The following is a 13,852-nucleotide window of genomic DNA, read 5'->3' as shown; positions in this document are numbered from 1 at the left end:
TGCTGCTGCTGTGCATTGGCCAGACCCAGCAAGGCCTGCATCTTGCTAAGAATTCTCCTTGTACTCCTCAAAATAGAATGAGGATGGGGAAAGAGAATCCACTATGAACTACCCCCCCTGCAACGCTCTTTATCACCTGGAAAATGCTGCTGCGGTGTGGACGGGTACCTCCCTGCTGATTCCTATCCATTTATACACGTCTTTTCTCATCCGTCATTATGCACCAGGCACTCTGCGAGCTGCTACAGGATGTCTAGTGAGCAAGACAAGCAGAGTAGGTTCCTATCCTCACAGATGTTCAGTATGGAGAGACAAATATTTAAAATGTGTTAAATAAGTAAAGCCATTTCAGACTGTAGTAAGTGCCACGAGGAATATAGAGGCAGAGGGGGACAGCGTGGGACGGGCAGCCCTTCAGCCCGGGAGGTCAGAACAACTTCTCTGAGTAGGTGACACCTGAGCTGAGACCTGAATGATCACAAGGAGCCAACCATGCTCCTTGAGCCCCTGGGAGGACAATACAGGCAGGCAAGAAGAATAGCAAGGGCAAATGCCCTGAGGCAGGAAGCAGCCTGGCTGGGTCTAAGAATAGCTGTGTGACCAAGGCAATGGAGAGAGGGATGGGGATACAGCTGGAGAGAGAAGTAGGTGGGGTCACATTTGATTCTCCTCGTCTTTGTAACCCATTGGAGCAGCTTAAGTGGGAGTGACATGATCTACCTTACATAGATGTACCTTAAAAGATTGTCTTGTAGATCCTGGGAGGGAGGTCTATAGTAAACAAATCGGGGAGCCAAGTCCCCAGGTCTTGCAGGGGCCAGGTAGGTGATGGCTTGAGACTAGAACAGAGGACAGGGAGCTGGAACCCAAACCTGAAACCACAGCAGGACAGAAGCAGCCTGTGCAGCGTCCTCTTCATTGTCCTGCAGGGGAGACGCCTTTGTGATCTCCACCTGACATGTGAGGAAACTGAGGCTCAGGGAGGCCAAGTGCCTGGCCAGGCTCCTGGATCTCTCCAGACCGAAGCCCAGGTGGGCCGCAGCCTGCAGTGCTCTTCCCCACTCACACTTTAGTTCCAGGGCTGTCCCCCTGCATTGGCTCAGGTGGCCAATGATGCCACCATCACAGATGGTACAACTTGAGCCCTTATCTAAACGAGCCTCCTTTAAATACTCACAGGGCATTCGACTCTCTACGTGAGTAAATGTTCAATAATTCACACATTAGGCATCTTACTTTAGACTCATGACACTCAAAGGAGACAGGAGGTCAGGTGTTACTTTTAAGTCTTTTAAGATTGTTCAGTGAAAAATCTCACACCAGGCATAGTGACAAACATAACATTGCCCCTCTTTCAGAACACTGGGCAGAAAAGAAAATCTAAATAATGCTGAACTTAGAACTTAGAAACACAGTATACGGGTTTTTTTTTTTCAATAAAGGGGACAGGAAAATTTTGAAATAAGCTTTATTAAAACGTTGTGGCATCTTAAGAAAATATAAGAATGTGTGGAATCTTCTGAGAATTAACTTTCTTTCCAATGTAAACATGTTTTTCAAAAATACAAAAAGAGTATAAAGTATATTGAGACTTTTATTTTCTCCTTATGAGGACACAAGTAAGCTCCTGGTATTGATAGATGATTGAGAATGGGGTTTTTTGGTGGTTTTGTGGTGGGTTTTTCTGTGTGTGTGTGTGTAGTTTTTGTTTTGTTTTGTTTTGTTTTTTGAAAAATCAAGTCCAAGTGATGTATCAGAGTATAATTAAAATGTCAGAACAGTAAATTGTGATGTGTGACTGGTAAACTACTTCAATCATGAGCCAGTGTGATTTATCGTTCCTTCTTTTCTTTTTCTCAAAACAAGTGGTACTAACTGGCCAAGATGTGCAAATGTTTAATTACTAATCACATGCCATAGATCTTTAGGGGGTTGACTTCAAGTTTAAAAAAAAATGTTTTTAATCTCTGCTGCAAAGCACACGGGGAGATTAGAAATTGATTCAATAGTCATTTTAAAAGAAGAAAAAAATGGGCTGGGGAAAGACATGCATTATTCTTGAGAAGATGAAAAGCTTCCATCCCTGATGTTAATCATCTGTTTTGCTGACCACTGAGAAAGGGCAAAGCCAGTAGTTTGTTGTTGTTTGTTTGTTTTTTTTTTTTTTGAAAGCAGCTTTCATTTTTTGTTACACTTTTTATTTGTATAATTCAGTTATTTTTTTCCTTTTTTTTTTTTTTTTTTTTTTTTTGGTTCTCTGTCGTTTGTTTGTTTTTCTTATTTCTCATCATCACTTCATGTGGGCAGTGAAAATTCAGAGGAGCGACAGGCAACTTACGTGGGATTCCTGGGCCAGCAGCCACTGCAGCCTCCACACCTGCCATCACCCTAATACGTACCACCCTGACCATTGCAGAGTGCCAGCCCTGCCAGGCCCGAAAGCGCCTCCTCCAAACAGCCCTCGTAATGTTCCAGACTTTCTCCTCCTGCTCTTTTATTGAAATTATATTCTTCTTCTTCCTCATACCTAACTCATACCATATTTGGCTTCCTGTGTGTTATGTGCTTTTTTTTTTTTTCCTGTAGTAGCAACTTATCATTTCTGACATCTGAGTCCTTTTTCTCCCCGCCATCAGAAAGCATTTGTCATTAGGGAAGGAAGTAACTGTTCAGGATGCTTTATATGTGGTCAGGAAATAACAATTCGAGATACTATATAGCATACAATGCTCTCAGCTCTTCCCTGTGTCTTTGGAACCACTTATGAGATTCACGTCAGAATATATCTATGAAAATGAGATTATGACCCTGATGCATTGAGTTGTCGTTCATGGGGAAGCTCGTTTAAAGGCTTACTGTTGTGTGTGTCTAAAGCAACACTCATAGAGCCTCTGTGTCTTCCATTGTGCTCACGAGGATCATGATGCTCCTCAGGCACTTGTGGCTCTTATAACTCTCAGATCCTAAAGTGCTGTCTCCACGGTTTCTGAGACCTGGTCTCTGTCCAGTTGGGGTACTTCCTAGCCAATGCTCTGCATCCCGTGTGTCTTGCTGGACTGTTGCTGGTTGGCAAGGGTAGCAGGCTCACACCCCACCTGGGAATGCTCTGTGCCAAGTGTCTACTCTCTTACAGCAGCTTTGGTGTCATCCTTCTCTCCTACTTCCATGAGTGCATACAGCCTGAGTTCCCTGAACATGGGGACCTTACCTCGAAGCCTCTATTCTACTAGCCCTCGTGGAACCATGATGAGGAGGAGACTGAAAAAGAAAGACTTCAAAAGCTCACGTAAGTGAAATGGTAACCGCTGTCTTTTGGCCCAGAGAAAACGTATGGGCCACCTGGAGTCTGTGGCGAGTGTGTTTTACGATGCCTGAGGGATAAGGAGCTCACAGCTCAGTGCCAAAGATCGATGAAATGATATCTGTTATCTATAGGGTAATGATTGGGCCAATACAATTTCGGGCTGGATTCATTAGGTTCATTCTACCTTTGCCTACAACTGTGTCTTCGATTGTTTTTTTCTTGCTCTTTCAATCTGAGAAAATAACCAAAGAGGTAAATTTTTTCCCTTGGAGACTCCTTCCTTCTATTCTGGGTAGCTTTGGCAAGGAAACATTTGTTGTCAATTTCTTATTCCCTCTAAAGCAATTTGTTTAAAACTCTGTCCCCCTTCTGATAAGTCTAAGAACCCCATGCATTTTTTTAATATGATTATACATTTGCTCACTTATCTTTCCAAGCAGATCTAATCATAGTCTAGAGAGTTGCATTTCTTGTTCTCTATGTCCCCTTTGGTGGCTGTAATTATGATTCCCGTGGAGAACCTCAAGGAAGATAAGCCCTCTTCCTGCGCTTACCATAAAAATAAAATAAGGAACACCCTTAAGTTACCTAAATAAAATGAAACCCAGATACTTCAAGACTGGAAATGAAGAAAGAATGTTTTTGTGAGAAGGGATGTGTGGGCCTATTGGCTCTTCAGCTTGTTTGCCAGAGATTCATCTTCACAAGTGGATTCACCATGCCACCCTCAGTGTAGGACACCAGCCATCACTCACACCGGGCAATGGACTCTTCATGTTGTAGGAAGCTGTTTCCTTACAAAGGAAACCATTGCAAAAGATAGGGTCACCACTGTGGTATATTCATGATTTTGACTTGCATACGTATCCCTTCAAACATAAGGGATATCTTGTCACCTTTCATATAGGTGCATGACAGTAAATTTGAAATTAGGAAAACAGAAGGAAGATTGAGTTTAGTTAAAATGAGAATAAACAGCTTCTAAAGTCTCATATGTTTCTTAGCTGACACTAAACTAAATTATTCACTCTTGGAAGAAACTAGTTGAAGGCAGTAAACTAGTGATGAGCATAGACTTGGGAACCAGGCTGCCTGTGTTCTGATTTCGGCATCACTACTGTAGGACCTTGAGCAGGTCACCTAAGTTCTCTATGCCACGGCTTCCTTAGCTACACAAGGAGGATTAATTATAGTGCTTCCCTGGGTAATTGTGAAAATTATATGAAAGAATATATATATGTATTCTCACCACCAAAAGGGACCCATGGGACAAGAAATATACTCTAGGCTATGATGAGAATATATACATATTATATATTATTAAATACATCACTTGACAGGATGAGCACTGGGTGTTATACTATATATTGGCAAATCGAACTCCAATAATTATATATATACATACATACAAAATATGCATATTATAATAAAATTATATGTCAGCTGCACATACATACATGTATATATTGTATACATATCATTTTCCTAATTACCCAATGAAATATATTCCATATTAACATATATATACTGGAACTCCTGGTAAATGGTAAACACTATTGAACTATTAGCCGTTTAAACAGTTTATTAGTTATTATGCCTTGAATCTAAATTGTCATGTGTGAAAATCTGTTGACAGTGTTCTTATAGGGACGCATTTTTCACAGTGGTTACTTTGGCTTCCATATAGGTTTTGAGGCTTCCATATAAACCTGCAGGGTTTGTGGTGGATTTTTGTATATGAAATTGCTGCTCTCTGAGGCCTCCGTGTGCCTCCCACTGACAGCAACAGGCTCAGAAGAGCAATTAAAATGAATTCATTAATGTTTGTACTTCTGCTTCAACGGTTAAATGTTTGTGTTATGTCAGACTCGCTACATTGATTAAAGACATTAGTGACTACAAATGAGTGATAATATGTTTGGCTATCTCAGGTTGATATTTACATGGCTTGAATTTTCTAGAAGGAAACAAAGCTGAGGCCACACTGTCACTGATACCCATAACCAACTCATAAATTCTGTTTTGAACCGGGAAGTGACTCTCTGACATAGTAGAAATGTAAACAGAAACCTGGCTGAAGAAATGTCAAGCTATTTGTGTTTGCTGTAGACATTGGCCACCAGAGCATCACTGACCATATACCTCCCAGAATGTTTATGTCTCTCGAGAGATCAGACATTTTATATTGTAATCAAAGAATAAGGTCCAAAACTTTTATTCTTACTCCAAAAAGACCTACAAAAATAATGGTAGCATTCCAAAGTCAGAAAAAAAGGAATGAAGTTTTGGGGGATTTTTGTTTTGGGGTTTTTTTTGTTTGTTTGTTTCTCTTTCTCTCTCTCTCTCTCTGTTCTTGCTTCTTTGTATGGTCACATTAGTTGTAAAGGTTCTCCCAAATAACTTATAATAAAAGTTTTATTACACTCTCACTATACCATGGTTTACTTCCACCACTTTATTTATGTCTTTATTCTATGCCATTTGCTGCCCCTTTTCTAATCCTTACGTTTCTATGGCAACCAGGCCATTTGTATGGATGGTGAATCATGGCAAAGTCACAACAAATATAATAAAAAGTCGCTACGCTGTGTTGGTGATGAAGTGAGGCCAGAGCTTGCAAAACAAGAAAAAAAAACTCTCACATATGTTTATAGTAGAAAAGGACATGCCAGAAAAGAATTAAGTCTTCTCACATAAGTAGTAAAACATTCGGTATCATTGACCAAAGGGGAAAATACAGGAAGTTTGTAGCAACACGTTACAAGAATTAAACCAGGAAAATGCCACGTTTGTTTCCCAGGGAGAAGGATGAGTGTCCCCAGCACTCCTCCTTGAGCACTAGGCCGAGAGGAGTGTCACAGAGCCCCGGTAGGGTTGCAGAGCCGTGTCACAGAGGGAACCCTCTTGTCACCCCTTTTGGAATCTTACTGAGCTTTGCCCCACACCCTGGGCTGTCCCTTTTTCTGCCTCAGAGGTCAAGGCTTTTTCCAGAGCCCTATCATCCGCCCATGATGGCAGCATGACTAGGCGGTGGACCAGGTTCATACCCCCTGCTTCCTGCTGCTGCACACAGAGCCAGTGTAGACTCTGCTTGTTCACAGTCCTCCTGAATTGCAGCCAACTTAGATGCCAGATCACATTCCCAGAATAGTCTTTGCCTCTTTTGCCATCACCACTTGCTAGCAGGGAGGCCAACATTGGAAAGAGCTGAAAGAAGGAGAATGAAGAAACCTGACAACTTTTGTCCCTGCCACCGACCCCTGAGAAAAGGACACAAGCCAAAGGCAGCTTATGGTAAGCTTTTATAAGTGAGCATGCAGGGAGCCCTCCCCGGGGTCAGCTTATGAGCTCAGGCCCACCCTCATTTGCAGAAGGGAGCAGCTGGACACCCACACTGTGCTCCTGAATGGGATCACGTGCTACACACCCAGTGTGTGGGTCCACAGCAGGCCGTCCCCACTGGGAAGACTACAGTGAGGCAGAGGTCTTGAGTGACAGGATCAAATAGTGATAAACACAGAATATTAATAAATCTTTGCAGTCTGCTGCTCAGCATACTTTTGAAATGCTCTTCCTGTCTGCTAGTAAACCTCACAAACTTCTGAATTAAGAAGACATTTGGCAGATTTTTTAACTCAGGAAGCTAACGAGTTATCTTCAGTTTTCCTCCCTTACTTACATCAGGAAAGACAAGAGCCTACAAACACACAGGGTCATTTCCTGCACACCCAAAGGGCTGTGCAAGGACCCTCCAAATGTGAACAGGCACAGGCCGGAGCAGAGGCAAATCCCAAACACAACCTCGGTTGTGGCCAGAGCCAGTACCCTGCAAGAGTAGCTGCTACTGGACAGAGAATTCATCATACAAATGTTTAAACTACAGGGTTATAATTCATGATAAATCACCTTTATTTTCTTTTGCCAGTTGGCCACATTAATGAAGCTGGATAATCAAGCTCATCTTTTTTTTCCTCCAAGTAATATTGGTTGTTTTTTTTTCTTCTGGCTCATCATCTTTAGATCTGCAATTTATCTTTTTCATATCTGGTAATAATTTGCAAGACTTTAATATGTGTGAGTAATCGGTACATACAATTTCAAATGAAATGTTACCGTTTCAAAGAACAGATTTCAGTATATCGAAGGACGTTCAGAGTTAATTATAAAAGCCTACATTATTTAATCCTATATTTATTAGATAAATTATAAATTTATATAATTATAGAACCACCATTTAACGTATTTTTAATCCTAAATTAAATGTCCTAATAATTACTATTGCCTTGACTTGCCTCCAGATGAAGCTTACAGATTTAATGATGCCCATAATGAGCACTTATTTCCATTTTCAAAACCTTCTAGAGACTTCAGTCTCTCAACTATCTTTAATAACTGTTCCAAAAATGTGGAAGCTTTCGCCTTTGAATAGGTCTTTACTATACCCCGCCTAATCCTTCCTATTATGACTGACCTATTTCTTCTTAATTCTTTCTTAGTGGAAATGCCAATCAGGTGTCTTAAAGGTTCAAAAATGGTTTTTAACTCTAATTAAGTAATCCAAAAATCTATACCAAACTGAGATCTCAAATGGAAAAAAATACATATTAATGTGAACCTATAGAAAAATTCACAGAGAGTAAAGTCTTCCTGTCAAGGTCCAAAAATTACCACCTAGAGAACAGAATGTAAGTAATCTGCCAAAGAGGTGATATTCTATTATTATGTTCCTGTCTTCAATGAGAACAGACTGGAAAGAAACACAGCCCTCCATCGTGACTAACTACTTGTAGGGGTTGTGTGCCTCCAGTAAGAAAATGTATGATCTGAAGAACAAAGTACGATTGACATCAACAAAGGCACACTAGGAAGTGTGATCTGAATTAATATGTGACAGTCCATGTGTCAGATCTTGGAATTGTAGGCCACCACCTGTAAAAAGCTCAGGGTTGGAAGCTCCCCTTTACTCCCTACTAACCTGCAGGCTGCTTTAATCACATCGCTTTGGTTGCAAGAACAATGATGATGCTTCTTAAGAAGAAGGTAATTTTCCTTCCTCTTCCTAGACAAAGATCCACCTCCCCATCCTCTGCCCTGGCAGCTGCAATGCTGGAATGAACCACATAGTAGAAAAATTGGGGTCCTGAGGAAAAACTTTTAGCTCCCTAAGTCAGCAGAACCTATAGAAAATGTTGGTTCTGAAAAGGAAAATGTGGATAGCATCATAAAATTCAATTTGTTCTTCATTTATTTAGTGTTCTTTGAATGTTCCAGGCATTGGGATTTCAAAGAGGAAAAAGATCTGGGTCCCAGTTTTTAAAGAACTCAGGGTCAAGGGGAGAGAAAGGCAGGCAAATAAAAAAGTGATAAATGCTGAAATGGGACCATGTATTAAAATGTGGAAATGTAAAAAAAGTGAGGACTTAACTCTGCCTGGATAAGGCAGGGAAGGGGACATTGAAAACCCAGGGGAAGGACCAGAGGGACCTTCAGAGTATGAAAGCAGGGCTGCAGCATATGGCACATGGAGGGAGCACAGAGGAGCATGAGACTGGATAGGCAGGAGAACATGAACTTGGGAAGGGTGCTGTGAGCTCTGCTAGCATTGAAGACTTTGTTCTACAGAAACAGGGAGGCATTGAAAGATTATAAATTGGGGGATGACCTTCGCATACTAGAAAAGCCACTCTGGCAGCAATTTGGAGGCTGTTAGCACAAGACAAGAGGCAAGGACACTGGTTGTAAGTCTCTATAGTGATATGTGTTAGCAATGGTGAGGCCGTCCTCTAGACGGTAGATAAATTGGGGGCCTCATCATGAAGAGAAAGTTAATCTGGCAATAATATGCAGAAAGTGTTGGGCACAGAAGGACCAGAAACATGTGTGTGCAAATTTTTGAAATAAAAATGGAAGCCTGATTTGAAGCATTAACAGCAAGAAGGAAAAAGAGGATTTGTAGAAGTTATATTTCAGTGGTCATCTTGAAAGGACTTAGCAATTGATGGAATTTGAGACAATGGGGATGTTGTAAGTCAAAGTCTACTTTGAGATTTCAAACCTGGTGGACTAGAAGCATGATGGTCCCATTCATAGAAATGGTAGTGGAAATGAGAAAGAGGAGACGATCAACTCAATTTTTAAGAGGTTGAGTTTGAGGAGTCAATGAAACATCCTTATGGATGGGATATCCAAGTCAGGAAATTCATCCCCAGAGCTTGAGAGAAACTGGAGAGTTAGATTTGAGAAGATACATGCAGAGGTCATATTACAGAAGCAGGAGAAGTGAATGAGAGAAAAGAGAGAAGACTAAGAAGAGAGAACCAGGGGCAACTCTACGTTTGCAGTGCAGAAGAGGCAAAGGAACTGGAAAGGGCTGAAAAAAAGTCAGAAATTAAAAACAAAGCTTCATTGAAACCAAGGGAGCAATTCCAGAAAGAAAAGAATGGTTCCCAAAGCCAGTTGTTGCAGGGTAGTTAGAGTGGATGAGGCCATTGATTTTGGCAATCAGGAAGTCATCAGTGAGAGTGGATTCAGTAAAGGGTGAAGGGAGAGGCCAAGTTTTAAACAGTTTCAGAATCAGTACAGACCTAGAGGGAGAAGTCAGAAATCTAGGAGGCTGAGCAGGAAAGTTGGAAAAAGCAAGAGAAAAGTTATGTGGCACAAAAATCACAGGGAGTGGAAATAGATCATATTAGAAAGGGGGCCTAGCCTTGAAATGGAAGGAAGGATATATCCTCCTGAAGCAGGAAAAAAAAGGAAGTGAGAGCAGATCATGTTAGAGAAATCGAGGTTGAAAAGAATGTTTTTAAGGAACTCTTGTCAGTGAAGGAAGTGAAGTAAGGAGTAAAGTTTGATCCTTAAAATGGTAGAAATGTTTGAGACAGATCCTATGAGAAATCAAATATTACATAACAGAAGATCCAGGGCCCCATAGAGAATTGCGGGAATTTATAGAGACATTCTCTTGCACTCTTCAGCGAACTTAGTAAGAGCATTGGAGTCAAGCAGGCATTATGAGAGAGGATAGCATATTAGAGGAGGGAACATGTCATGAGGTCTGTGCATCTCTCATACCAGCAATGCATCATTGAAGTGGCCACCAGGGGTCCAAGTAGAGCGTGGAAGGAAATGATCTAGTAAAAGGCAATGGGTAAAGATGACAGCTTCCAAAGTAGGTTCCCCAGATTCATCCATGAGGGATGGGAAGGTCTCCTCTAGGGTCTCTTGTACCTTCAGTAGCTCTGTTCTTATCTGGAATACAAAGGTATCCCTTACATACTTTCATCTGAAGGAGGGGAAATCTGTTGCTAACAAAATCATTTGAAAACCACTCAACTAGAAGACAAGTGAGAGGGAGTAGGGCCAAAAGTCATCAAGAAGGGAAAGTTAGTATCTAAGGACTGGGAGAGATGGCTAATAAGGTTGTGTGATCAACAAGGAGGATTCAAATATGAAGATCCTGGAACTCTCTCCAGTTTGAAGGACACTGGGGTCCAGCACAGCGAGCTGAATTTGGGGGGATTACCAATAATCAGCACTGAGATTGCTAAAGAACCATTACAGTAAAGAGGCCATATAATCACAATTACAGGAGGTTTCAATTGGAGGAAGTGACAGTCCAGCATTGGACCCTGTAGAGAGCTTGCTCACAGAGAGTGAAGGAGGCAGGGGTTCCAATGGGGAATGCTGAGAGAAAGGCATCTAGGAATTGAGTGGCCTTTCCATGACCCAGGCTGGGGTTAGGAACAAGACAGAGATGGATATCTGGAGGCTTAGATGAGGGCCAGAGGAAAGATGAAATAGATGACAAAATAGGATGGAGATCCAGTGAGAAAGAACAAAGGCTAAAGAGCCCAAACTTGGGGATAGGAGAAATGTAAAGTTTAAATGACTCCATCATGCCAATCTGGTGCGAAATTAAGGTTGGTGGTTTAGCACATCTTCACCATTCCAGGAGCCAGTCTTTCCCTTCAAAGCTGAAGATCAGATTATTTATAAAAACTTTAAGGCTTAGACACAAATGGATAGAGTGGAAAACGTAGTGGACCAGTTAGCCCAACCCTTTTTTTCATAGAGAGGAAAGAAATGAATGCTTTCCCCCAAGGTCACACAGCTGGTTGCCTGCTGGCAGAGCCAGGGCCAAAAGCCAGGTACCCAATCCCAAGGCTGTTCTCTTCCTACAGCTCCCACAACTGTCCCTGCTACAGGGTCTGAGTACGGGGAGGAGGCCACACTGGTGTTGTTACTAAAATGTGACAAATATTGGGAGATTCCTTTATCTAGTTCAGTTATGACTAAGTTTTTATCTAGAAGACCAAAATATAACCTCCCACCATTGCCAGTGAGCTTTTTTTTTCCCCCAGAGACATGATCTGTGTCAAATGCTGGCATTCTGGGGCACATTGGTGGCTCAGTTGGTGAAGCGTCTGACTCTTGGTTTCAGCTCAGGTCATGATCTCAGGGTCGTAAGATCAAGCCCCCCATCAGGCTCCACGCTGGGTGTGGAGCCTCCTTGAGATTCTCTCCCTGTCCTCCTTGCTCTCTAATAATAAAGAAAGAGAGAAAGAGAAAGAAAGAAATGCTGGTATCCTTCCTCCAACCTAAAGTCATAGTTTTTTGTGTTTGTTCCTCTAGTGTCATTAGCCTCAAGCACAGTGGGTTTGGCCGGGCAGGTCGTTCACACAGAAACCACAGAAGTTGTGCTGACAGCAGATCCTGTGACAGGATTTGGGATCCAACTGCAGGGCAGTGTGTTTGCCACGGAGACGCTCTCTTCTCCACCTCTGATTTCCTATATTGAAGCTGACAGCCCAGCAGAGAGGTAAGACATTCTTTCAAGCGTCTTTGTGTGTGTGTGTGTGCATTTCTTGTGGCAGCTATCTTTGAATAGCTGATAAATTATGGAACAGTGCTCAATGCAGGAAATGCAGGATGTAATGAACTCTCTGTGCTGACAATAAAATTTTATTTCTTGATAAGGTTTGAGAAGAATAACGAGCATGGATGCCTTTATCTAGCAGATTTTTGTCCATCAGGGATTGGAAGCCATAGTAATGAAAAAGGAGAATCTCTCTGAAGTTCATACTTCATTAAAATAATTTCTCTGCTGTGGAGGGGGACTGTACATTCACCATTACTCTATGTTGGTCCAGATCAGATTATAAGAACACCATAGTGCTAAATTATTAACCACTTCTCTGGGATATATCAAGGTTCCCTCACTCACATTTGTAGCCATGAAATGCAAGAGTGCCAGACCTTGCAGTTGACCCAGTATGATGCCCACATCATTGAATAAACAAGAGCAAATAGGTATGCTATTTCACAGGGATAAAACAAAATAGATTTGGCAACTTCAACTTGATAATTATTTGCTCTGTCTACATCCTCTAATATATGGTTCTAAATATAGATGTGGGGTGCTACAGATTGGAGACAGAGTGATGGCTATTAACGGGATTCCGACTGAAGACAGCACCTTCGAGGAAGCCAACCAGCTCCTCCGAGACTCTTCAATCACGAGCAAGGTCACCCTGGAAATCGAGTTTGATGTTGCAGGTATGATCATATAATTGCAAATCAGCTGCAGAGTCAGGAGTGGACCACATATGAATTAAATGAATTATATGGCAGAGGTGGAACTATTTTTTTACATGCTGAACACGTTTTTGTTTAGGAGATTTGGGGTGTCATTTTGTTTTGATCATTGTTTTTGTGCTATCCATTAAAGTGTCACCATAAGAACAGTTGAAAATAAATGTGACAAAATGAATAAGTAAGAGCTACTATAAAGGTGATAAAAAAAATCATGTAGCATTTATTCTTCCTGATTTGCCCCTAGATGGTGGGCAAATCATATTCTTCTGTCACACAGACAAGAAAAGCCACTCTGACCCTTCCCACTGCAAAGAATGTATGAAAGATTGGTAGGGAACAATGAAAATTCATTAGGTGGATTTATACAAGCCCAGCAAGTAAATATTCAGTCTCCAGTGTTAAAAACAAATTGTACCAGACACTTGTTAAAAGCAAGGAAGACTTTCTTCAAGACTATTTAATAGAGATCAAGACTTGGAATAGGAAAGAGAAATTAAACTCAAGTCCAAGACCAGTAAGGGCAACCAGGAATGAAATTTATGGCCCCCAGCAAGGTAAGGGTGAGGAAGTCATAGGATGGAAAATGATTAACAGGAACTTGATGAGATACCTACGGTGTGGGGATGAGGAATTTGATTATATATTCAAAGAGGGATTCTCAATAAATTGATTTAGCATTGATTTTCACTAAAATTGGGCTCAGCAGGCCAAGGGCTAGGCCAAAAACAAGGCCTAGTTGAGAAGAGGAGCCTGACTTATGTTTGGTCAGGAAGGGAACCCTTGTTAGTAGCTAACAGGTGTGTGCGTTATAGAGGTTGGTGCTAGTTTCCATTTAATAAAAGTGTCTTCACACAGTGAAATACTATCTCACAGAGCCAATGATCTTTACCAATCATTAAAGATGTGCCTTTGGACATAGAGATTGCATTATCCCAACAGATACTTGTTGAGTGT

The 13,852-nt window shown here is 41.4% G+C and overlaps 1 protein-coding gene across 13 annotated transcripts in view; it reads left to right on the top strand.

Annotated features, from left to right (window-relative positions):
- Positions 1-13,852, top strand: part of GRIP1 (glutamate receptor interacting protein 1) — a 660,770-nt gene that overhangs the window by 572,238 nt on the left and 74,680 nt on the right. For 9 of the 13 annotated variants that reach the window (XM_038549951.1, XM_038549941.1, XM_038549950.1 and 6 more), the window contains 4 exons: positions 2,308-2,463; positions 3,134-3,286; positions 11,936-12,122; positions 12,714-12,859. In XM_038549951.1, coding sequence (XP_038405879.1) covers positions 2,308-2,463; positions 3,134-3,286; positions 11,936-12,122; positions 12,714-12,859 — 642 coding nt within the window. The remainder of the gene's footprint in view (positions 1-2,307; positions 2,464-3,133; positions 3,287-11,935; positions 12,123-12,713; positions 12,860-13,852) is intronic. The other 4 variants (XM_038549942.1, XM_038549944.1, XM_038549943.1 and 1 more) reach the window with 4 other exon arrangements.

The sequence above is a fragment of the Canis lupus genome, chromosome 10, assembly GCF_011100685.1.
Source record: "Canis lupus familiaris isolate Mischka breed German Shepherd chromosome 10, alternate assembly UU_Cfam_GSD_1.0, whole genome shotgun sequence".
Lineage (NCBI taxonomy): Eukaryota > Metazoa > Chordata > Mammalia > Carnivora > Canidae > Canis > Canis lupus.
Note: the sequence above shows the minus strand (reverse complement) of the source record. Positions and strands in the feature narration are given on the sequence as shown.